This window comes from Myotis nattereri (assembly GCF_964212035.1).
Source record: "Myotis nattereri genome assembly, chromosome: 18".
Classification (NCBI taxonomy): Eukaryota; Metazoa; Chordata; class Mammalia; order Chiroptera; family Vespertilionidae; genus Myotis; species Myotis nattereri.
The window spans coordinates 27,755,806-27,778,710 of NC_138093.1; the positions used below are offsets into that span (position 1 = coordinate 27,755,806).

Consider the following 22,905-nt stretch of genomic DNA (forward strand, 5'->3'; position numbering starts at 1 on the left):
CCTCTGCCCACGGCACAGAACAGGCAGTGTGGTCTCCCAGGTGTGGGCTGAGCTTCCCATCCCAGCCGACCCCTCCCCACGTGTGCACCCCTCCTCACAGGAGGGCCTGGACGCCAACTAACAAAGGCTCAATTATTCTACCCCCATCTGCCGAACCCACACCGCCCACTGCCATGGTCAGCTGGGGGTCAAGAGCTTCGCAAGGGATGAAGAAAGGATGCTGAGGAGGCCGGGCGGGGACCGAGAAGCCGAGCCTCGGGTCTCAGACGTACCTTCCGCAGGGCTTTCTCTCCGGCAGCTCTGTTCTCCAGGCCCATGTACAGCCTCCCCAGCTTCAGCCACATGGAGGCCACGTTGAGGGAGTACAGCGGGTAATGCTTGCTGGAAGGGGAGAAGAGACAACAGGCCACCATGTCAGAGGACGCTGGGCAGCCCACAGGCCGGGCACAGTGTGCGTGGCTGCTGAGCTGGTGGTGCCACACCCCACGGAAGCCACGCCCCTCCCACCCGGCAGGTGTGGGCGGAGACTGTGAATGGTCAGCCCCGGGGATCACCTGGAGGCACTTCATTTAATGCAGTCTGTGTGTTTCTGAAAAGCTACATAAGAAACTGCGGGAGCCCTAACTAGTTTGGCTCAGTGGATAGAGCGTCAGCCTGTAGACTCAAGGGTCCTAGGTTCGATTCCAGTCAGGGGCATGTACCTTGGTTGCAGGCACATCCCCAGTAGGGAGTGTGCAGGAGGCAGCTGATTGATGTTTCTAACTCTCTATCCCTCTCCCTTCCTCTCTGTAAAAAAATCAATAAAATATATTTTAAAAAAACTGCGGGAGAAATTCTATACAAAAAATAGTTACAAACAAGACATTCAATCCTCATCAGATTTTTGTTTTAGGTGCACCCAAAGCAGGCCATTGGGAAACCATCTTTTTGGGTAAATTCCCTATGAGGGCATGAGGCCTCTCCCCTCCTATTAAAGAGATAGTATACTTAAAGACATACACACACTGATATGCCTCGAGACCCCAGCTTTGAATCACCCTCTATGATACCAAAACTCTAAGCCAGCGGTTCTCAACCTGTGGGTCGCGACCCCTTTGGCGGTCGAACGACCCTTTCACAGGGGTCGCCTAAGACCATCCTGCATATCAGATATTTACATTACAATTCACAACAGTAGCAACATTACAGTTATGAAGTAGCAACGAAAATAATTTTATGGTTGGGTCACAACATGAGGAACTGTATTTCAAGGGCCAGAAGGTTGAGAACCACTGCTCTAAGCTCTGAAGTCAGGAGAACACCTCCCATTTCCTCTAGATACTCTTTCTCTGCTGTCCAGTAGAGCTTTATACATACATCGTGGGCACTTGCCGTCTGGTTTTAACCAATGGCTGAATGACAGATGGGGCTCGCCTAGAAGAAAGCCCTCTCCCTGGAACAGAGACCAGCAGGCGAGAGGATGTGTGTTGGGGTGTATGTAGGAGGTGTTTCTTTACAGCCTGGTTGGTACTGCTCTACTCTCAAGATTCGCCCAAAAGACACGCATTCTGGCTGTATTCCTGAGCAGGGGCCAGGCTCTGGGGCAATGCTGTCCCTGCACCCCAACTGCCTCCAGAAGACCAGGACTGGGGTTCACTGCACACAGGAAGGATCCAGCAAAGCCAGTTACTGCTGGGAGAGAAATGGCAAGGCTGAGATGATCTCATTCCTTCTCCTTCTCCTTCCCCTTCTCCTCCCGCCAGATCTCACAGAGGAAAGTGTGCATGAGACCACAGGACTTCCTCATCCGCAGGGAGAAGAAGGATAGGCTTTGCGATTATCCCCAAAGTAGCAAATTCTGTTTCTACGAGCAGATTTTAGGAGCTGCTTCCCCTTGGGCTCCCCCTGCTGGCGAATCAGGGCAGTGTGGGGGACGTAGAGGGCCAGCTGGGCAGTGAACATTCAGACCAGACACAAATTTAACAGTAACCTCAGCTCAGAACATGAACTGAGGGCTTCTCACACTCGCGAGAAACACCTGGGGTGCTTCTGGAACACAGGGATTTCCGGTCCAGTGACCAGATTCTGACCCACTTGGTCTTGAGGCGATCCTGGCAATGCAAACTGGAACTGTGTTTAACAAGCACCCCAGGGATCTGATCCAGGCTGCCCCAGCCCCGAAGTGGCTAGTCCAGTGGTTCTCAACCTTCTGGCCCTTTAAATACAGTTCCTCATGTTGGGACCCAACCATAAAATTATTTTCGTTGCTACTTCGTAACTGTAATGTTGCTACTGTTGTGAATCGTAATGTAAATATCGGATATGCAGGATGGTCTTAGGTGACCCCTGTGAGTCATCGACCGCCAAAGGGGTCGCGACCCACAGGTTGAGAACCGCTGGGCTGGTCAGAGCCAGAGGACAATGCCATGGCCTCCATCTGTGACCCAACCTAAGGGTTAATAACCCCTCAACAGGAAACTGCCCCGTCGCTGATAGTCATTATTACCATCAGGTAAAACCCAGCTTGATTTCTTCAAACCCAGGGGGGATATTGAATAACCACAGCCAATCCAATGGCCCCAAAGTTTCCTCAATAGCAACCTGGGCTGCAGTTTAGGAAAACATGAGGGGAGAGTGTGAATAATGATGGAAAGAAACAAAACAGGTGGCTTTTAAATACTGGCCTGAAATAGGTACAATGAATAGCACCTGGGGAGATCCTGGGACCAATCTAGCCCCAGCAACCCCTGCAAAACCTCTACCTGCCATCCTGCGTGTCTCTCCCAGATGGTGGAGGGGACAGGCAGGACCCACGGGAGCAGCACCCTGCCCCTGTACCTCCGGATGTGGGTGCAGAGAAGAGAAAGCTGGTCTGGGCATGCTCCAACACGGGACAGGGAGAAGGCAAAACTGCCTAGGTACGCCCTCCAAACCACCGGGCGCCGTTCCGTGCGAAGGTGGTCGGCATGGCCACGGCAATCACCTGTAGGGCTTAATGATTTTCTGTCCGTATCGCAGCGCTCCTTCCCAGTCCTGGATGTACAAGCAGACGCCCATGGCCTGGTACATCATGTGCAGCATATACACGTTACTGTCCTCAAACACCGAGCTCATCTTCTCCTGGCTGAGCTCGCAGATCTCCAGCAGCTCGCTAGGGGGTGCAGTGGAGTCAAGGAAATGACTGGCGGGCCCACGCAGGCTGGGAGAGCTCCCAAGGCAGACTGGGTCCAAGGAATCATTTAGTCCATTCCCTCTGAAAAGGTCAATTACAGAAAGCCAACCAAAAGGGAAAGGAATCACATTTTTTCTTAAAGAAACAAATGGGAAAATCTGAAGACCTCAGCTGCTAAAATACAACAGAACTTCAGCCACAGGCACCAGACCCTCAGATCAGCTGTAAACAATGTTGATTAGAATCAGCAATCTGGAGTCTCCTCCTTACATGTAAACCCTCAAGGCTGAGCTGAAGCATTTTTAAGGAAGAAGTCCCCACCCTGGGAAAGTTCTTTCCCACGCTGAGAAGTAAACGTGCCTTTCTCCAACTTCCTTTCACTTGGTTTGAGTGCTTCCCGTAGTATAAAGTATCTCATGCCTTTTCAACTCCCAAGGCAATGTTTTAGAAATATGGGTTGTGGTGGCCAGCAGACGTGGGGCAGAATCCTGGGTCTGCCGGGGAGCTGTGTCCTTTGGGCAAATTATCTGTATCTAATACAGGACGATGACCAGGTGAGGCAATATAAGCCAAGCCCTGGCACTGTGCCCAAAGAAGTGCCCCCAAAATGAGCACCTTCAAAGAACCGTTCTCCGTAGTTTTAGACAATAGCACGTCCACCACATGGAGCTCCTGGCCAAACTAGCCATGCAAAGAGAAGTAAGAAATAAGATCGACATTAGACACTGATGTGGTTGACGCCAAGTCATGGGTGGTCGGTGAGCCTTCACCCGTTTACCGGGGGTCAGTCTTCCTCCAACATCCAGCACCTGCGGCCCCTCCCCTGCTCCCTCCTCCCACCTCTCCAGCACCTCGTGCAGGTGAACGCCCCACAGCTGTCAAGGATATACTTGTAGTGCTTGGCCCTCCGGAACTCCTCGATGACGTTGCGCGCGTATCGGACCATGTCCCGGATGGCCTCTGCCTTGGGGGGGTCGTTGAGCTTCCGGATTTTCACCTTGGCCTTATCCTGAGGGAAATGTCCACAAATGCAAGGCGTCACCTCCCCCCCGGAAACCACCCTGATGGGGAAACCTCTGGAATAGTGCATTCTCCCAGGCAGAGGTGCTGGCCTGCCCACTCGAAAGTTACAAAAGGATGAAGGGAGTCAGGCGATGGATCTAAGAGAAATTCAACACACTTTTACCTTTTTACCAAAAAAACCCAAAAAACCCACCCAAATTATTTTCTAGACAATCCTCATCTGGGCAGGACACTAGAACACGTGTGTTTCGATATCTACGAATCAAGAGACTAGAATGAGGGGCGGCCTGGACGAAATAATCGGGGCGATGCAGAGAAAATCCCACGTACTCTGAACAGGTTGGGAGCCCGGAAGCCGAGCTCACGTGCTTTTCCCGCCCCTCCCCTCCCCTCCCTCTTTTGAGCAGTCATTTCTTTTCAAGGAAAACGCCTGGGCACGTGCTTCTCTCCTTGGTGCAGAGGAATGGAAACGTTGTCATCAGGCTTGGACAGAGACCTGGTGGAACTGGATCCCCTGGACTGTCTCAGGGAGGTGCATTTAAAGGGTCAGAAACCCCGTGGGCGGAGACCCCCGAGTCACATGGGGGGGCACTGGTTTGGCAGAGAGGACCTGCGACAGAGTCCAGTCCGCACCTTTGCCCCGCGCGCCAGCAGGGAGCTCACCTTGTCTTTGGTGGTGCACTCCTGGCACTCGCAGGTGAAGAAGTAAGAATCTCGTAACCGGTCATTCCTGTCTTCTGTGGGATACAGGAGGTCAATGTAGCTGGTGAAAACCTAAGGGGGTCCAAAGAGTGCCCGTTGCAGCCTGCCACAGGTCCCCTCGCTCCTCAGCCTTCCTGTGGCTCTGCCAGCGTCCGTGGCGGTGTCCTTGCGGGGGCAGACGCAGGGGACGGCCACCGTTCAGGATGGACACACTTACACGCCCAACCCCCCATGTCATCCACCTGCTTGCGGGGGAGAGAGAGGGCGTCCCTTCCCGCCTTCCCCAGAACCAAGGAGCCCCTAACACAGGGAACAGGGAGCCCTGAAAGCAACCGCCCAGCCTCCCCCACCAGAGAGCAAGCTGGCCTTGGTCCCAGGGGGAGGGAGAGGCAGAGCCCCACTGGGCAAAGGCTCCCCTCACCCCTGGGACTGGCCCCGGGCTCTCTCTGCCCGGCCTCTCTTATTTCACAAGCTGACGGCTTAGCTGCATTATTGATCTGTTTCCCTTTCTCCTTCCATCTGCTGGCGATGGAGCAAGAAGCTGGGCCCGGCAGGCTGGGACAGTGCGCAGCCTCTCGGAGCCTGGCATGCTGCGGCCTCACCCAGCGGGGCCAGAGAACCTGGGAAAGTCTCACCCGGGGGCTCCTCGGGGTCTGCGGTCCTTGCTTTTCCTAACGGGTCTGTTACTGAGCCTGGGAGCATATGGAGGAGACGGCATTTAACTGTCCATAATCTACTCCCTGGGACGGGACTCGCTGCTCATCCCACACCATCAGGCAAATGTCTGACTGCACAGATGGATGGCACAAAGCCGTCCACGTGCCAGGAGCCTCGGGCACTGGCGGGCAGGCAGGGGGCACTTGCAGGGGCTGCCAAGCTCTGTCCACCCCAGAGGGCAGTCATGGGGACCTCGAGGCTCATCGATGCCCTGGGGAATGGGCTCCTTCCTCTGTGAAGGGCAGGTCACCTCCAAATCAGTGCCTTCCCCCAAATGAGGTTAGTGCATTGCAGATCTGTGAGAGTCCAGGAGGGCAAACCAACAGGAGCGCGTCCCGCTGGCCTCCGTGGCAGGAGCTTCCTGCCTCATTTCTTTAAAATGACCCAGGGCCACGTCGTGCAACAAGCAGAAGAGCCAGAAGATGGCGACAGAGGCCGCTCAGTGCCACCGCGCCTGTCTCCCCTCAGCCCACAGGAGCCCTAGGCCCGGTGATGTCCATTCTCACCGACTGCAATGGCATGTTTTACCCAAAAAGGGACCCGGATGGTCTCCACGAGATATCCAGAAACCAAGATACTGCGACCCCACGCTCGATACCCTCGTCGTGATGAACTGAGCAAAGAACATCTCAGTTCAGCTCGGGGTTGGCTGACAACAGCCGAGAAACCAAGGCCTTCATCGTTCAGCACACTGAATGTTATGTTTCACACCTAAAGTCCACACGGGCTCCTCAAAATAGTATGGAAGATTATTAAACTGAGGTCTAACCCACAGTGTGTCATCATCATCCCTAAAAACTCACTCGTTTATTTCCTTTTGGTATCACTTACATCTGGACAGATAGCCCGCATCCAGCGATAGGCTAGGCCGGCGGGAAGGGACAGGGCGCCGCCGAGCCGTGGCCGAGCACCTGGTCCTCGCCTCGCCCCCATGTGAGGAGGAGGGAGCTGCAGGTGCCTCCTGGCCACGGGCTGCCTCCACTTGCCCTATCAGTGTGCACAGCTGGCCGGCCGGCCGGCCGAACTACATCCCTACACAGCGAACTCTCCCAAGTTCACGTGCGGACTTGAGAGGACTTGAAGGGCGGATATGTCATTTGGAGTTGTCACTTTTTAAAATTTATTTTATCCTCACCTGAGGATATGCTTATTGACTTTAGAGAGAGGAAAAGGGAGAAAGAGGGAGAGAGAGACAGACATCGGTGTGAGAGAGAAACATCAATCACTTGCCTCCTGTACGTGCCCCAACCAACCTGGGATTGAACCCGAAACCTTTTTTGGTTTACGGGACCATTTTCCACCCAAGTGAGCCACGTGGCCGGGGCTGGAGCTGTAATTCTTTAGCTACTGCTGGCTGTTTTCTTTTAGATAACAACGCTTTTGGCCTTTTGTGGGGGGGAGAAAAATAGGCCAAAATTCACTAATTTTAAGAAAAGCTCCAACTCCACTGTTTGGTGGTGGGAATACGGACTCCACAGGCGATCCGGAACTTCATTCTGCTCCCTTTGCCGTCTCCTTTCTCTATAAGTCTTCTACACGCCTCTGTGGGGAACGTCACTCACAGCTTTCCTTTCCTGTTTTCTCTTGGATGGAAATGGCAAGCGCCAAGTGGGAGCCAAACGCATGGGACTCCGAGCCACAGGTCACGGATCTGAACGCTGACCCTGGGAGGCCTGAGGCCCCACCCCTCCCAGCCCGTCTCACCCAGAGAGTTCGCTGCCCTGCCTCTGGAAACAGCGGTCTGCACGCCGCCCCAGCCACCCACCCACCCACGCACTCACCTCGTCTCCCGGGCCGATTTCCTGCACGGCTCTGACTTCCGCCAGGGTCCCCTTGTAGGTCACAATGACATTGGGGCAACAACTGTGATTCATCAATGCAACGCTGTCAATCAGAAGAGAAAACCGATGTGCTCAATAGGCTGACAGTCCAGGTCAGTGGTCGGCAAACTCATTAGTCAACACAGCCAAATATCAACAGGACAACGATTGAAACTTGAGAGCCAAATTTTTTAAACTTAAACTATATAGGTAGGTACATTGTTATTAACTTAATTAGAGTACTCCTAAGGCTTAGGAAGAGCCACACTCAAGGGGCGAAAGAGCCGCATGTGGCTCGCGAGCCGCAGTTTGCCGACCACGGGTCTAGGTAAACCTTAGCTACTTCCTTGCTAAGCCGCAGTAACTTGGTCTTTGCAGGACGTTAACAAACAAACCTAAGAGCTGGCCATCATAGTCTAAGAGATTTTCCTGCATTCACTGATCATCTTAAACTTCCACAGTATTGAAAAGTAAAATGTGCCGTTCGAAATAGTGACATCTAAAACCAGCCGGTGTGGCCCAATGGTTGAGCATTACCTATTGAATCAGGAGATCAGGGTTCAATTTCCGGTCAGAGCACATACATGCCTGGGTTGTGGGCGTGGTCCCCCGTGGGGGGCATGCAGGAAGGCAGCCGATCAATGATTCTCTCTGAATATGGCTGTTTCTATCTCTCTCTCTCCCTCTCCCTTTCTCTATGAAATCAATAAAAATATATTTTTTAAAACACACACACACACACACAAAAACAAAAACAAAATAGTGTCATCTAAGCCCGAAACAAAAATACACACAATGATAAAAAATGGCAACAAGAATTCCTGGCTCGCGACCCAACACCTACAGTGAACTGCAACTCACTGTACACTGTTCGAGACAAGCGGGCGGTCATTTCCAAGCCGCTTTTTATATTAGTGGATTCTCTCTAACGTGTTTTCTGCCGGTGTTGAGAAATCACATCGGGGAGGTGCCATCCTCCTAAGTGAGGGCTTGTGATCCTCCGAGAGACCCGGAGAAGCCCGTGTGAGTCCCTGCCCCTCCGTGTCCTCATCGGGGAAATTGGGACACGCGGCACCTGCTGCTCACGGCCTGCTTTTCAGGGACGCGAGGACAGAGACGCGCCTATGCGAGGGGCTTTGAGCTTTCTGATTATATCAAGGTCAAAGTTCTGAGAACAGAAATTTCTAAACTACAGGGGAAAATGCTTGATCTCTGAAAATGCTGCCTTTGAAATCACAATGCCCAATTGATTTCAGTCCAAAGGGATTTTTTCCCCCCAATTAAAACTGTCTGCAAACCGGGGCTCATGTGGGCATTCGCATCCATATGTCCCATGGCTCTGGGGGCCACTTGCCTGAACCCTCAGCCACCAAAAGCCCTCTCCCGTTTGCCCCAAGAATACACAAAAAAAAGCAAAGAGGATGGGCCACCCCGGGCTTGCCGTGTAGGGGGGGAGGGAGGCAGCCTCCTCCGGCGCCAGGTGCTGAGAGGTCTGAGTGAAGTCGGTGGTGGCCCTGAGTCTGGGACAGCGGGCAGCACCTCTCCCCCTGCACCGCAGCCCATAGGGCTTACTGGCAAGTGGTGCACAGGGATCGGGCCCTGGGAAATCCCATAAACACATGCACGGGAAGCCGTCAGCAATGGAAAAGCAGAGCTCTAGAGCCATTCTGCAGAAGTATTAAGTTCTCCATTTGAAAACACACACCTCGCTGTCCTCTGAAGGAAGAAGGTAGGGGAATGCTAAGACCAAGAACCTAGAACAACTCCTGCTCTGGGCATCGTTATTTCTTGGCAATCACTGAAAAGAGTGAAGCCTCAGACAATACCCTCCGCGCCTGCTTTCCGCCTGATCTTAGAGGCTGAGCGGAGACATCGAGTTCATTTCAGGTCTGAAGGGGTCAACACCAGCCCCCTGAGGAGGGTGGCCTTCCTCCTTTTCCCAAGGGCAAATGTCCAAAAGACCTTCTTCCCCAAACACTTCTTTCCTCACTATCGGAATTCAAACCACAGAGGACAGCATTGTGGCCCCAGGAACAGTATGATCAGGGGGCTACACGCTTTGTTTCCGTGGTTCAGGAACGCCCATCATGGCTGCCTGGGAACCTGTATCCCTCAGACCCGCAGGCTCAGAGCTGGGTGACACCAGACAGACACCCCAGGAGCTCACACGTCATCCATGCAAAGGCGTGCGGGTCAAGGTTTCCTGCAATGGCTTTGACCTAAAGCCAGAAGCCCCTGTAGTGAGTACTAAGCAAGGTCATTTCAGACAGGATAACGTGTATTAATTCAGACAGGGATGCAGGGAGGCTCCTGGCGCCCTCTGGGAAGCCAGGGCTTGATTTCATGGGACTGAAGCATTTTGGTGAAAATACTCATTCCATCAAAGAGACCACGGCAAAGCCATTCTTGGCAATCCATGAACGTCAGGGCTGCCGGGATCTCCATGTGTCAGCTGGCTAGCCTCTCCTGAATGAAGCATTCCTGAAGGAAGCGAAACTCCGATAGTTCTCTGACATTCGCCCCTCGCTCACTGCTTTAGTTCACTCTCTCCCAGCTGCGCTGTTCCTGTACAGGTATTTTTCAAACAGGACAGATGGAGAAGCAGCTCATATAGTCTCCACATCAGCCTGTGGCCAGTTGTTGGTTGGCAATTAATGTTTCACTTCGAGTGCAAGAAACCCAGAGATTTCCATAACCGCCAATATGCAAAAAAGCACATTTCTCAGCAGGTCACACTGTAAAACATTCTTTAATGACAGCTCTCTAATAACAGACCGGGCAGGACTTAACACGTAGCAGTTCTCTTAACAACTACCTTCGGCTCCCTGAACGTAGGGGAAACATGCTGAAATCTGGAAGAATTAAAAAGGTGTCTTAATTCACTTGGAGTTCCATGTCTGTCACATGCAGTTAGGTAGGCTCTATTTATTTATTTATTTATTTTTTTAAATCAAATTAGTGTTAAATAAGTAAAAAGAAAAGAAGTCAAACTCAGCCTACTCGGGAAATATTGCTGATCCCAAATGAGACAGTTCCTCATCCTCAATTGTGAAGCCGTTGCAGTTAACCTGCGGCGAGAAAGGGGGAGAAAGAAAACAAAATAATGCGCTAAACCTTCTGTCTGGATAGAAATCATCGCTTTCATGTCTGACCTTTTAATTTCTGACCTTCTGTCTGGATAGAAATCATCGCTTTAATTTCCGACCTTTAATTCACGACGAAGATGTTCTGGTTTAGTGATTTTAAAACCTTTCTTTTGGCCAAGGTATCCTTTGTTCCAACAAAATTTGCAAAAGCAGAGCGGTCAGGGGAAGTACCCTTGGTCTGGCCTGCCCACCCACCTACACGCAGTAGCCCAATGGCACAGACCACGGAGGTCCGAGGACTAACGTTTGCATATTTGCCTGGGCGTTCGTACTCTGAGAGCCTGAACCCAGTGGGCCACAGATCTGTCGTGTGATCCTGCGCCCATCTCTGAGTCCTGTGTCCTTGACTTCCTCCCATGAAAAAAGTCACTTACTTTGGTGCCCACTGCCTATGGTGAGGCGGTAAACAGGAAAGCCCTCATACAGCTGGTCTACTGCTGTCTGCCCCTTGAGAGGCAGAGCGGCCTGGCGCTAAGGGGCTGAGACCTTCCTTGCATGGCCGGCCCGAGTCAACCAGTGGCCACTCTCTCATTCTTGAAATGTGATGTTACATTGAAAAACACCAAGGGCAGCTCACCACTCTGGAAGTCGAACTTAGAGCTAGGATAAAAAAGAGGAATACACAACCCCAGTGTTCTGTTGCTCCATAAATTCATTCTTCTCACGAACATTCATTGAGAACTCATGTGCCAGGCACTGCACACGGGATGAAGACGGCAACAATCTGTGCCCTCAAGAGACACCCAGTCTATTGGGAGACAGTTCGGTGGGTGCCTTCATTTGTATCTAGTTTCAGAGCTGGAAGGGGACTCGGTCGCTCTACTTTTCAGATGGTGAAACTGAGGTCAGAGAGGAGCGGTGACTTGTCCAACGCCAGCAGCGAAGGTGGAGTCTTGTCCTCCCGAGCTGATAGGAAGGTGTCAGGGGACCACCCTCTTCCACAGCAGAGACACAGCATTGCTGCATTTCAGGACGATGAACGGGCTTTTGAAAACGAGCATTCAAGGAGCACTTCCTCTGGGCCAGGCACTGTGCTAGGTGCTGCATATTTACCTCTTGCAGTCTGTACTGCTACTCTGGCACAACCCATTTTACAGATGTGGAAACTGAGGCTCAGAGAGGTCAAGGATTTAAGTCACTTGATCAAGGCCACATAAGGAGCAAGTGGGAAAGTAAGGAGTCAGAATTCAAACTAGACATTCTGACAGCAAACATGTCAGAAACACAGGTGTTTCTTTAGACTGCACCAAGTTTCTCTGACAATCGTTCTGTCCTATGCATGTTAATGTGGCAGTTTTACTTACAATTAAAGGGCCAATGTCAAAGGCCTGGGAATCTTGCTACACAGAGAAGTTAAGGCTGTGATGGGTTTGACTTACCGTTTTGACAATTCAACCTATTTACAATTTTCAACATAAAAAGAGAGGATTGAGAATTAGCAGACTAATACACAGCCTTTGGAATCCTGAGATGTTGGGCATTTCTATGTAGAAGACTCAGCATACCACTTTTCTGGGCCAACTTCAAGTATCCAGGCCTATTCTGTCATCAGGACATTAACCAACTACCATTAAGCAATGACTATCAATCAACGATAGGTAAGAATTTAATTAGGACCTCCATTCATTCAACAAAGTTTACTGGAGCATGAACGGTGTGTCCTGCACTTTAGTGAGTACTGAGTGATGTATATAGAGTCTCAGGCTGGATACCACCACGCCTCCGCCTTGTCTGGGACCCACAAGACGACAGAAGATGTTTGCAGAATGAATGAGAGAATTTAGCAGCAATTTCCAAACTGATCTAGGGACAGGCTGGTTTGAGATATGGGACACTTGCTCCTTCGCTTCCTCGTCTCCCCCTCTGCATGGAGCCCCAGGGGACCAGTCTCTGACTCCAAATGCCTCAGGCTCAAATGTTCTGTGACGACCGGAGGCTTTTCCCCTCTGCCCGCCTCCTCTTACTGTGCAAGCGTGAGTGTGTTTCTTCATAAGCAAAGGCTCCTACAAGCACAGTGTCATCACTGTTCCTTTCTCGGAGGCGGTGATGGTGTTTAAGCCAAACTACACAGCAATTTTCCTGTCAGCTTTCCCTGCCTCTGAAATATTCCCAGAGGAGAAAAGTGAACTTGGGTGGTAAGAAAGATGCATGGGCCATAGTCCTTCCCCGCACCCCCCTCCCCCCCACAAGTCAAATCAGGCGTAAGTGCCTCGCTAAAGCTAGTCTCATAATTAGCATTTAGACTAGATGTAGGCCGCACACCAAAAATACATTTCCCGACCATGCATATGCTCCCAGCGATTAAAACGCACCTCCGTGCTGTGGAGGGAGTGCAGGCACCTTCGGCCGCCAGCTGCGGCTGGGCCACGTTAACCCACCACCCTCCTGTGAGCCAGAGAGGAACGGGCTCGGAGGATGGGACAGCAGACAGGGGGCCGAGAGGCAGGACCAGAGCGTGGTGTGAGGCTGGAACAGCACTTGTTATTTTTGTTTTAGAGTTTTCTTTGGGGATATTGAGTGTCCATTTTCAAATGTACATATGAAAAAAAAAAAAATATATATATATATATATATATATATATATATATATATATGGGTGTGTTTGTGTATCTCAGAATGGATATTATGATTTGATGAATATAAATCTACAAAGGAATTCATTATCTATGGTTATACATGTGTGAGTGAATATATGTGTGTGTGTGTATATGTGTTTGTGTGTGTATGTATGTGTGTGTGTACATGTATTTGTATCTATCTCCTGGATTTCCTGAGTCAGTTCACAATTCAGACCCTCATTTTCACCACAAATATACTGCTTAGGAGATCTTGATTTTTGGTAATGAAAACATGGTCCCATATCCACTATGCCACCACTGAGAAGTCCTGCCAGCATGCCTTTCTCTGTCTTGGAGGAAAAGCTATCTTTTTTTCACAGCTAGAAGTGAAGAGAAGATACCGCATATTTTTATTTCACCTCTCCTGCTTTCTCACATAACCATCCCTCAACTAACGCAGAAAAAAAAAGTCACTTATCTAGTTCTTTAAAAAATGTAAGAGAAGTCAATACCTGAACTTTCCTTGGTTACCCAAATCCACTGTTTTGGGACCCTTAACAAAGTCCACTGTAAATCAGAATAATATGAAAAACAGGGAGGTTTGCACTGTCAGTACTTTAATATCATAACCTGAACCCCCTTTTTCTTCATAAAGCATCGCTCTGTCTGTTTTGTAACGGACAGTCCCACAACAGAAATGCACCTATTTCTGAAGGAGCGCATCCAACTGCCAGCAGTCTGCTCCTGGGGGGAAGGTGGGCAGTGGTGAAGCTCGCTTCTTTCTTCATACGTGTAATTTTTAAAGTGGGAGAACTGTGGGTCCTTTTTCCATCTTTTTCTTCTTTTTAGTCTTTTCTTAAGTTACACATGCTCATGTGTAGAAAATCCAAGAAATCATCCAGCGACAAAAAAGCAAAAATTTTCCACAACTCAGCAGATGACCGACTGTGAGCTTCCATTTCATCATTTTTCACACGTGTGTGTACTTCATATTACACACATTCATCCTGCTTTTACGCTAACTGTACCATCGATGCTTTTCCATGTCTTTAGACACTCTTTGAAATATAACTTACAGCTGATGCCATAATTTATTTACCAAACTCTGACTGGTGACCATTTAGAATATTTTCTTTTTTTCTTGGTTTTAAAGAGAACGCCACACTAAAAAATTGCATGCCCATCTCTGCCCACAGTCTCCGACTGCTTCCTTAGGAAGCATTCCTGGAAATGTCATTACTGGGCCAAAGGAGACACAGGGGATGCTGAACCTGTGCTGAGAACAACATGTGAGTTTGTACCCAAGCTCCTTTCTATATCCAGAGCCTGAAGTTCCAGCAGGGGAATGCAGCTCCTGGCACCACGGGGCGGTATTTCACACGTTCAGCGTCAGGGGGAAACGCAGGCCTGTTAGGGAGGGAGGCCCGATCCAGCAGGTGTGGCAGGAAGGGCCACCCTCGCAGTAACAGGAAGCCGAGGGCACCGGCGGCACTTTCTTCTCTGTTCTATCCGAGCCCGAGCCTTAGCCTTCCCAGTCCTGTAACGTTGCTCTTGTCTAGAACCTTCTCTAATTTTGTATGATATCTTTTGGGTAAACATGGGCTTCTCTAAAGATTTCAGGCGAGGCTCCCCGCACCTAGACCCCCGGGGCTCCCCTCTGGGGGGACTCTTCGTCCAGGCCATGGAGAGGGCCTCTCTGGGGACATCTGTACGTGCCTCGGCTTTATCAGCACCGTGTTGGTGGGAATAAAACAACGCTGCTGTCAGGATGGAAGGTGTAAGGGAAGAAAGGTAAAATTTAACGTGGGATCCTCAAGCGGGCTTTTCTTTTCAAAGAGCTCTCTGTGTGCCATGGCCCCGGGCACTGGCAAGGCCTGTTTTCATAAACTCTTCCTGGGACACGAGGCAGAGGGAGGGTGAATTTCCTGTGCTCCACCCGCCAACTCGAGGCCAGCACCGGGAGGACCCTGATCTGCTCAAGGTCACCTAGCAAGGCCATGCCAAACAGGGTCCGACAGGTCAGGAGCCTTGTGCTCACAGAGGCCATCACTCTATTTCTGCTCACGCTCCCCGGGCGTGTGCTGGGGACAGGGCTCGGGCCGGGGAAGCTACTTGCAGTGTCCTCTGACGCTGTGCCCCTTACCTGTGCAAAGAGCGTTACCAGGCTCTCCTGGTCGGGGAACTCAAGGTGCTTGGAATAAAAGTGATGGAGAGCAGAAATGTCACTCTGAATCAGATCCTTCTTCTCGTTGTCTAATTTATCCAGATCTGTGGGCAAACACACCGTGACTCAGCAGGCAGAAAACTGGGTTTCTAGCTACACCCTTTTCTTACTGTAAATGGCATGAAGGAGACAGGAAACGTATGGGGAACCCCAGAAAATATCCTCCCTCATCACTCGGTCTAACAGATGAACCCGAGGGGAAGAAAAGATGCTATTTCTTCTCTTCCTCTGACACCTGATGTCACTCAGGATGTGACATTTCAACTGACCACTGGCCATGAAGTCAGGGATGTGTGGCCATAACCGATAACCAGCCTTGACCCATTTGCGGGCCCCCAGTCAGCCCTGGAATCGGTGTCATTATCGAGAAGCCAGAGAACCCCCCATTTAAAGAGTTTCTGTAAAGACATAGGCTGTTTACAGGACTGCAACTCAGCAAGGATCCAAAAATATTCAGCAGGCCGGGAGAGCCCGGAGAGATGGCTGGGAATGCAATAACTCATCCTGCAAGTTCCTACTTCCCATTAATTACTTCCCAGTAATCCTGTCGACTCAGAAAAACAAGTTTTAGTCATTTTTTTCAAAACAGCACCTAAGGTAAAAACTATTCATGATAAGATCACCACCTGCACCGAGACAAGCTGTCACCTCCTGTCTTCGGTCCTGCCCCATCCACGTCAAATGTGGAGAAAAAAAGTAACCACGCCGCCGGTCACAGAGACACTTACGCGATTCAAACTCCTTCACCGTTAACAATTTCTCTGACGGCGTTCTCTCCGGGTGGCTTTTCTAGTAATCGGGGAAGAAATCACACAGAAACGGATTTTAATAACCAGGGCAAAATGTGCTTTCACTTTTACACCCCCATGAAGGAAAAGCAACAATTCTCAATGAAGGCGAGAAAGCGACCCAAAATCCACCATTGGGGCTCTGAGAGTGCTTGCCCAATGTTCAAATCCAAGACTCCTTTGAAACTTTTTGGTGTTTTTTTTTTTAAGCATCTGCCGTGTGCCTAACATCCCGCTAATGCTATGCACACAGTAGGCTCAAAAAAATGCTTGTTACGGGAAAGAACAGTGGCTGGAAAACAACTTTTTAGGGCCCTGGCTTTAAAAGGCCCTGAGCCTACAGATGAGCTGTCCTATTGATTATTTCTCCTTCTGAAAAGGAACAAAATCAAACCCCCCATCCATTTTACACTTTCTTTAAGCATAAGCTAAAATGATCTCAAATTCCGTGTTTCAAAAAGAACACTTTGGGTCGCGTCTGTGAGCCTGGATTCGCTTTAAACGCGTGGCGGCCTTTGTTCTAGGCGTCCCCAGAGGAGCTGACAATAGTAAACCTGCTAAGGCTTTGAGAACATGAATAAACTCGGTGTTGACAAGAGTTCAAAGGCAGGGCTCCGGAGCTGGCCCGAGGCGTGTCTTTGTCATCGGCTATTCAATGTGGGGATACAGGTGGTCTCGCAGGGCGCGCTCACCTCCCTAGTTAACATGTTGAGCTTCCCCCTGGTAGCTGGGTAGCCCGGCTCCCCTAATCCTTTGCAAGCCACTCGAATACAAATGGTCTGTTTTTTTAATCATCCAATCCTGCAGAGATGAAAAGGTGGCCAGGTAACTTTTCCTTGAAGAGACTATTAGTGGCTGTAGTAATTACAATGAGAGTTGAATGAAACGGGACTACATGCATCGCAGCATTTGGGCGACCCTCCTAGCACCACCACATTTCAGTAGTTCTTGTTGGGAGCAGGAATCTTCCATTCACAGGACGCACTTCTCTAAGATGGGTAGTACATTTTGCCTGGGAAAGCTTTTCATTCAGGAAAGTACACCAGCTCCTTCTGGGTTCTTAACCACAACTCTATAAATAAATCAATGGTGGCGGGGGCCGGGGGGCAGCTTGGTCACCCAACCCTGCCAGGATGCCTGCAGAGCTAATGGGATGGCTTATTTACCCTGACACCTCACCCAGGCACACGGCTGTCCCCTACCCTTTCCTTCTGACCAAGTACCCTGCATATAGTTAAGGATAACAGTATAGTAAGGATCCAAAAGTCAACCTCCTCCAGGAAAAGCAATCCTGATTTCTCTGGCTCCCTCGGCAGACACCCTGCCTGCCTCTGGTTACCCTGAGCTGGTGCCCTGGCATTTCAGCGAGCACCTGACCCCGGCTGAACATAACGGAGCAGTGAGCTCAGAGTGCGGAAATGATCCACTTCTGTTTACGCGGCCCAGGATCCCAACTTAGTCTGGGGACAGCGTGGTGCTAATCATCATGATCCCATTTGGCTCAGATAAAAAATGCAAAGTTTTAAAAGGGGGGGAGGTGGTGGCCATAAAGAAGAGGGGGGTGAAGTCTCAGCTTAAAAGAAAGACAGTAGAGGCTCTGCCACCACCCGGTTATTAGCAAGTATCTCCATGGACATAAATGCCTTGCGAGCCCCGTGTGGCCTATTTCACCGTGTCCTCCCCTTTTTACCTTGGCCCCTTGGAGACCAGGCAGCTCACTGACAGGTGATCAGTGAGGACTGAGCAGACAAGGGGAGAGCCGCGCGTCCTGGCGTCATCGTGGGAGGAAACTGCTGCCCTGTTCACACTTGAGCGTGTCTTTCCTCCCTTCTTCTTCCTTTCGCCCTCTGCCCCCTGCCTCGGTTTCTCCTTTTCCACTCCGCTTCCTCTTCTCATCTGCATGTGCCTTCTGGGCTGTCCCATCCCACCCCTCACCTGCCTAGACGTGGGCAGGGAAGGAGACGAGAAGAACAGAACACGGTACAGGAGGGGGGCATGGGGTGCCCTCTGAGTCAGAAAGGGCTGGTTCCCTAGGATGTGCTCATTCTGTTCAATCGGGTGTTCATGCCTTGAAAAGCCGTATTTTTCCACGTAATCCTATCTCATAAAAAAACTTAGAATTCCACAGCGGTGGCCATGTTCCTGGCCCCGGGTAAGCAACATCCTAGTTGCCTAGGCCCTAGGGTCGTGGTTGGCAAACTGCGGCTCGCGAGCCACATGCGGCTCTTTGGCCCCTTGAGTGTGGCTCTTCCTAAGCCTTAGGAGTACCCTAATTAAGTTAATAACAATGTACCTACCTATACAGTTTAAGTTTAAAAAATTTGGCTCTCAAAAGAAATTTCAATCGTACTGTTGATATTTGGCTCTGTTGACTAATAAGTTTGTCGACCACTGTCCTAGGGCAAGTGACAAGCCAGCCTCCACCTGGAGTTGTGTTCCCAGCCCTGCCCTTGTGGAGGCGACAGGAAACGGGTCCAAGGATGAGTCACAAGGGATGATCACACAGGTCAGTTCCTCATCTCTCTGACCTTAAAAGAAAACAATTAAATGAAACGCACTTAAGCATTATCCCATGTCCTCACCTGTTTGGCCAGAATCCTCGCAGTGAGCCTTACGGTCTCGGAGGGGTTCCAGTTTTCCCCAAAAACAACCATGGGAGAACATTCCAGCTTGTGCATGGGCCAATCTTCTTTCTGGGAAGGTGAAAAAATAGGATTAAACGCACACGTACTGGAATGAAGTTCCAGAGGGGAGGATGCAACAAGTCCTCCTGGCTAAGGTCAAGGGAAACATGTTTCCTTTCGGAAAACACCACGATGCTCACAACAGCCAGAGATGAAAACATCCTTTAAGGCGCATACGGTCCCATAACCTGGACTCGGGCCTGGCCAGGGCTGTCAGGATGAGAACATGGCTTTGTGCCTCTTCACGAGCGTCTCGCGTCTTTCTGCAGCCTCTCGATGTTCCAGGCCCCACAGGCGCCTTTCCCTCTCTGATCACGGACTGTGCTCTTCGGTGGCCGTGGTCACGGCGCAGGGGTGAGCGCTCTGGGTCTGAGCCCCTGACCTGGCCCTGCCGCCTTGCAGCGCTGGTCTCACGCCGGGGCACATAACCGGCTGGCACACACAACAACCTGTCCTGACCCCTCTGACAGGTGACAACAAAATGCATGTGAGGGCTTCACCGGGGGCCCTCAGGGAGGTGGCAATGCACCTGCTGGGAATATTTAGACATAAGGCTTCCTGCAGATTCAGCGAAGGAAATGGGAAGACTGTACTGTCTCTCCCACGTCTTAAAGTTCTATGCCCCAGGTTGAGGGTGAAGGACACGCGCTCAGTACAGGAAAGGGGGTGATGCCATGGAGTCCAGGAAGAGGAAGGAGGACAGGACACGAGGTGCTGTGGGACCACAGAAGAGGGTAAGGAATGGGGAGGAAGTGGATGTGATAGCTGGTGACACGGCTAGTGAGGGATGGCTGAGAACTGACCAGACACCATGGAGGTCATGGCCGACTTTAAAGAAAAAACAGGTGTGACAGCGTGGAGCACCTACTGGCTGCTGGGGGAGAGAGAGAGAGAGAGAGAGAGAGAGAGAGAGAGAGAGAGAGAGAGAGAGAGAGAGAAATGGGGTGAAGGCTTGGCTTGGTGGGGTGAAGGGGATCATTTTATATCTGGGAAATGTCAGAGCACCTGGATGCTGATGGAGTCACCAGACACTCTCCTCAGTGGCACCGGGTGCTGTCTGTTCTTCCCTCAGCCTTTCCTCCTCAGGACACGGCAGTCCGTTCTTTCAGATGCTCAGGCCAGAAGCCTGGAGCCCTCCTCGTCTCCCTCACATGCACACTACCCTCGGGCAAGTCCGTCCGAGTACGTAGGCTCTCACCTGTGCCTTCAGAGTACGCCGGGAACCCTTACTACCCCCTTCCAGCCCGCTGCAGCACTGACGCCTCACGGTGATGACTGCCTTTGCCTTCGACGCCTCTGACCCCTTCGACCGGGATGCCTGGCTCTGCCGACCCCCATGCCTGTGACCCACAGGGCAGCCAGAGTCATCAGCCCGTTAAACAAAATCCAATCATGCCACCTCTCAGCTCAGAGCCTCCTGCTGGCTTCTCCTCCCAGAGCGAAAGGCAGAGCCTCGGGTGACCTGTGAGGACACACAGGAAGGGAGGAGTCACTCCCCCGGCCTCCTGACCACGAGGGCCGCGAACTCTCCTTCTTGTCCCTGAACAAACCAGGCACGCTCCTGCCTCAGGACCCTTGGCACCTGCTGTATTTCCTGGCTGGAACTTTCTCCTAAATACCCATAACACCCCTCCCTCGTTCCTCCATGTCTCTGCTCCAATCGCCTTTTCTGGGCACCTGCCATGGATAGATACCCTGCCCAAAACAGCACTTTCTGCATCTTTATGTTTCTCCTTAGTACCTCTCACCACCTGATGTATTACACATTCATTAGGTTTCTGGCTCAGTGTTTCCCCACCCATTACAACAAAGGAACTTCGTCTGTTTTGTTCCCACCTATCACCCCAGAGCTTAGAACAGTGCCTGACTTTTACGAGGCTCTCAATAAAGTTGCCGAATGAATGAAGATGACTCCCTCCCCCGTCTCCTCCTCCCCTCCACCCCGTTCCAAGGAGGAAGGACACGGTGTCACCTAGTGATGGAACGCTGTGTGTGGCACAGACCCTGGCTCCAGTGCTGTGCCAGGATGTTCTGCAGAGTTAAATGACGCCGTGCCTAATATAACTGAGAGCGGGGAGAGGAAGAAATGGCAAGGTCTACACGAGGGAGAGGAGGATCTGCTTTTAGCTAAAGCCTAAAATAAGAGCGTGGTGCATGAGGTAGGGGCAGGCGGGTCCAGCTCCCTGCAGGCAAGCCAGCGCCCTTCCCAGATGCAAAGCAAACCAGAGAGAGGCCAAGAGGGCTCCAGGCCTGGGGATGCTGATGGGAACATCTGCCAGGGACAGCGATTGACAAGTGGGGACGAGGTCCACTATGACCCCAGGAACTCTAACCAGAGGCCTCTGCAGGGCCTATGGGAGACTGGTTTTCTGAACTGTCAGTGGTGTCTCTGATGATTAACCACAACAAGCTCCTGGGAGAAAGAAGTTTAATACTGACGTTTCTCCATACGATTTGTTCATTATTTATTCATATGCTTGGTACAAAATGAATGTGAATGTAAATAGCACGCGATGTTGACATTTACTGATGTACTTGCCCTCAAAGGGAAGGGAGCCTACCCACAAGGCACGCTCTGGGAGGAGGAGGGCAGAGTGCTGTCAGGTCGGACGGACACTGGTTGGGGGGTCGGGAAACCTAAATTCTTTTTTCTTTTTAATGTAATTTTATTGATTTCAGAGAGGAAGGGAGAGTGAGATAGAAACAGCAATGATGAGAGAGAATCAAAGATCGTCTGCCTCCTGCGTCCCCCCTACTGGGATCAAGCCCGCAACCCGGGCATGTGCCCTTGACCAAGAAGCAAACTGTGACCTCCTGGTTCATAGGTTGATGCTCAACCAGTGAGCCACATGGCCGGACTGAAACCTGCATTCTTATGCCCGCTCTACAGCGAAGCAGCGATATGACGCCGGACTGGCTTCTTAATCCCTTTGCGTCCGTAGCCTTGGCCGTAAATAACATGATCCTTAAGTTACTTAGCAGGTCCAGAAGTCTGAGTCTACGATTTTACACCTTCCAACAGTGCTAATCAGGGACAAAGCTTGAGGCCTCCCAAGAAATGTAGGGCCTTCCCAGGATAATCAGGCATTCATGTCACCAGAAAGGAGGTGTGAGGGTCCAATCAGCTCATCCACAGGAAGCACTTAGGACAGTGCCTGGCACACAGTGCCCTCACAGCAGGGTAACTGTTCATTTATGGGTTCGTTCGTTCATTCATTCATTCATTCATTCATTCACTCATTCATTCAATGAGCTCTGCAACTGACCCTAGAAGCAGGGATGGGAGAGGAAGTCTTTGACTTTACGTAGTTTATGCCTTTATCAGAACAAGAGCGCCCGTAACGTGATACTGTCCCACACAGCAGTTAAGTCAGAGAGATGGATCGCTTCCAGAAAGTGCAGAATCACATAAGTTTCATCAAGGGAAATTAATCAGGATCATAATGTTTTCACTTTCTGTAGAAAGGTGATGATGACATTATCTTAGAGAACCTGACAGAGGCAAGCTGCCCTAATTTTGCACATACGATATTATAAACAATCAGACTGAACAAAACTGGGGGAAAATCAGGCTAGCCTTTTATTTATTTATTTATTTATTTATTTATTTATTTATCTATTTATTGTTGTATTAGCAGCTTCTTTGTACACAGAGTGGTTCTGCAACCCTTTGTGTTTTTTAAAACATTTTTTGTCAGTTTCTCTAGAACTGTTTATCCTATTTTTTCCTTCTAAATTCAAGCTATTACTCCTGCCCTGATTGTAATCTTTATAAACATTTTTATGTAAACTCGGATCCCACTTTCCAGAAAAAAAATAATATACAGTAAAAACAAATGCACAGGAAGGATTCCAAAAGACGTATACCAAAGCATCACTAGTGATTTTCTCTGGAAAGGTAAGATTACAGATACTCTTCCTGATCATTCAGACTGGACTTTCTGAGTTTTCTACAGTCAGCACAGGTTACCTGTGCAATCAACTCAAACAAGTCAACCCACATAAAAGTAAGACATGGACTCTTTCCGTACCTTTTAAACTTCTCTTGCATTTTGAGCCAACATACCACCTGCTCTGCACGACTTACCTTTT

The 22,905-nt window shown here is 50.4% G+C and overlaps 1 protein-coding gene across 1 annotated transcript in view; it reads right to left on the reverse strand.

Annotated features, from left to right (window-relative positions):
- Window positions 1–22,905, reverse strand: part of SMYD2 (SET and MYND domain containing 2) — a gene marked incomplete at its 5' end in the record, with an annotated part of 51,935 nt that overhangs the window by 2,577 nt on the left and 26,453 nt on the right. The window contains 9 exons of the mRNA XM_081112673.1: window positions 273–381; window positions 2,963–3,137; window positions 4,040–4,160; window positions 4,838–4,948; window positions 7,375–7,477; window positions 10,414–10,481; window positions 15,261–15,385; window positions 16,070–16,130; window positions 18,712–18,822. Coding sequence (XP_080968799.1) covers window positions 273–381; window positions 2,963–3,137; window positions 4,040–4,160; window positions 4,838–4,948; window positions 7,375–7,477; window positions 10,414–10,481; window positions 15,261–15,385; window positions 16,070–16,130; window positions 18,712–18,822 — 984 coding nt within the window. The remainder of the gene's footprint in view (window positions 1–272; window positions 382–2,962; window positions 3,138–4,039; window positions 4,161–4,837; window positions 4,949–7,374; window positions 7,478–10,413; window positions 10,482–15,260; window positions 15,386–16,069; window positions 16,131–18,711; window positions 18,823–22,905) is intronic.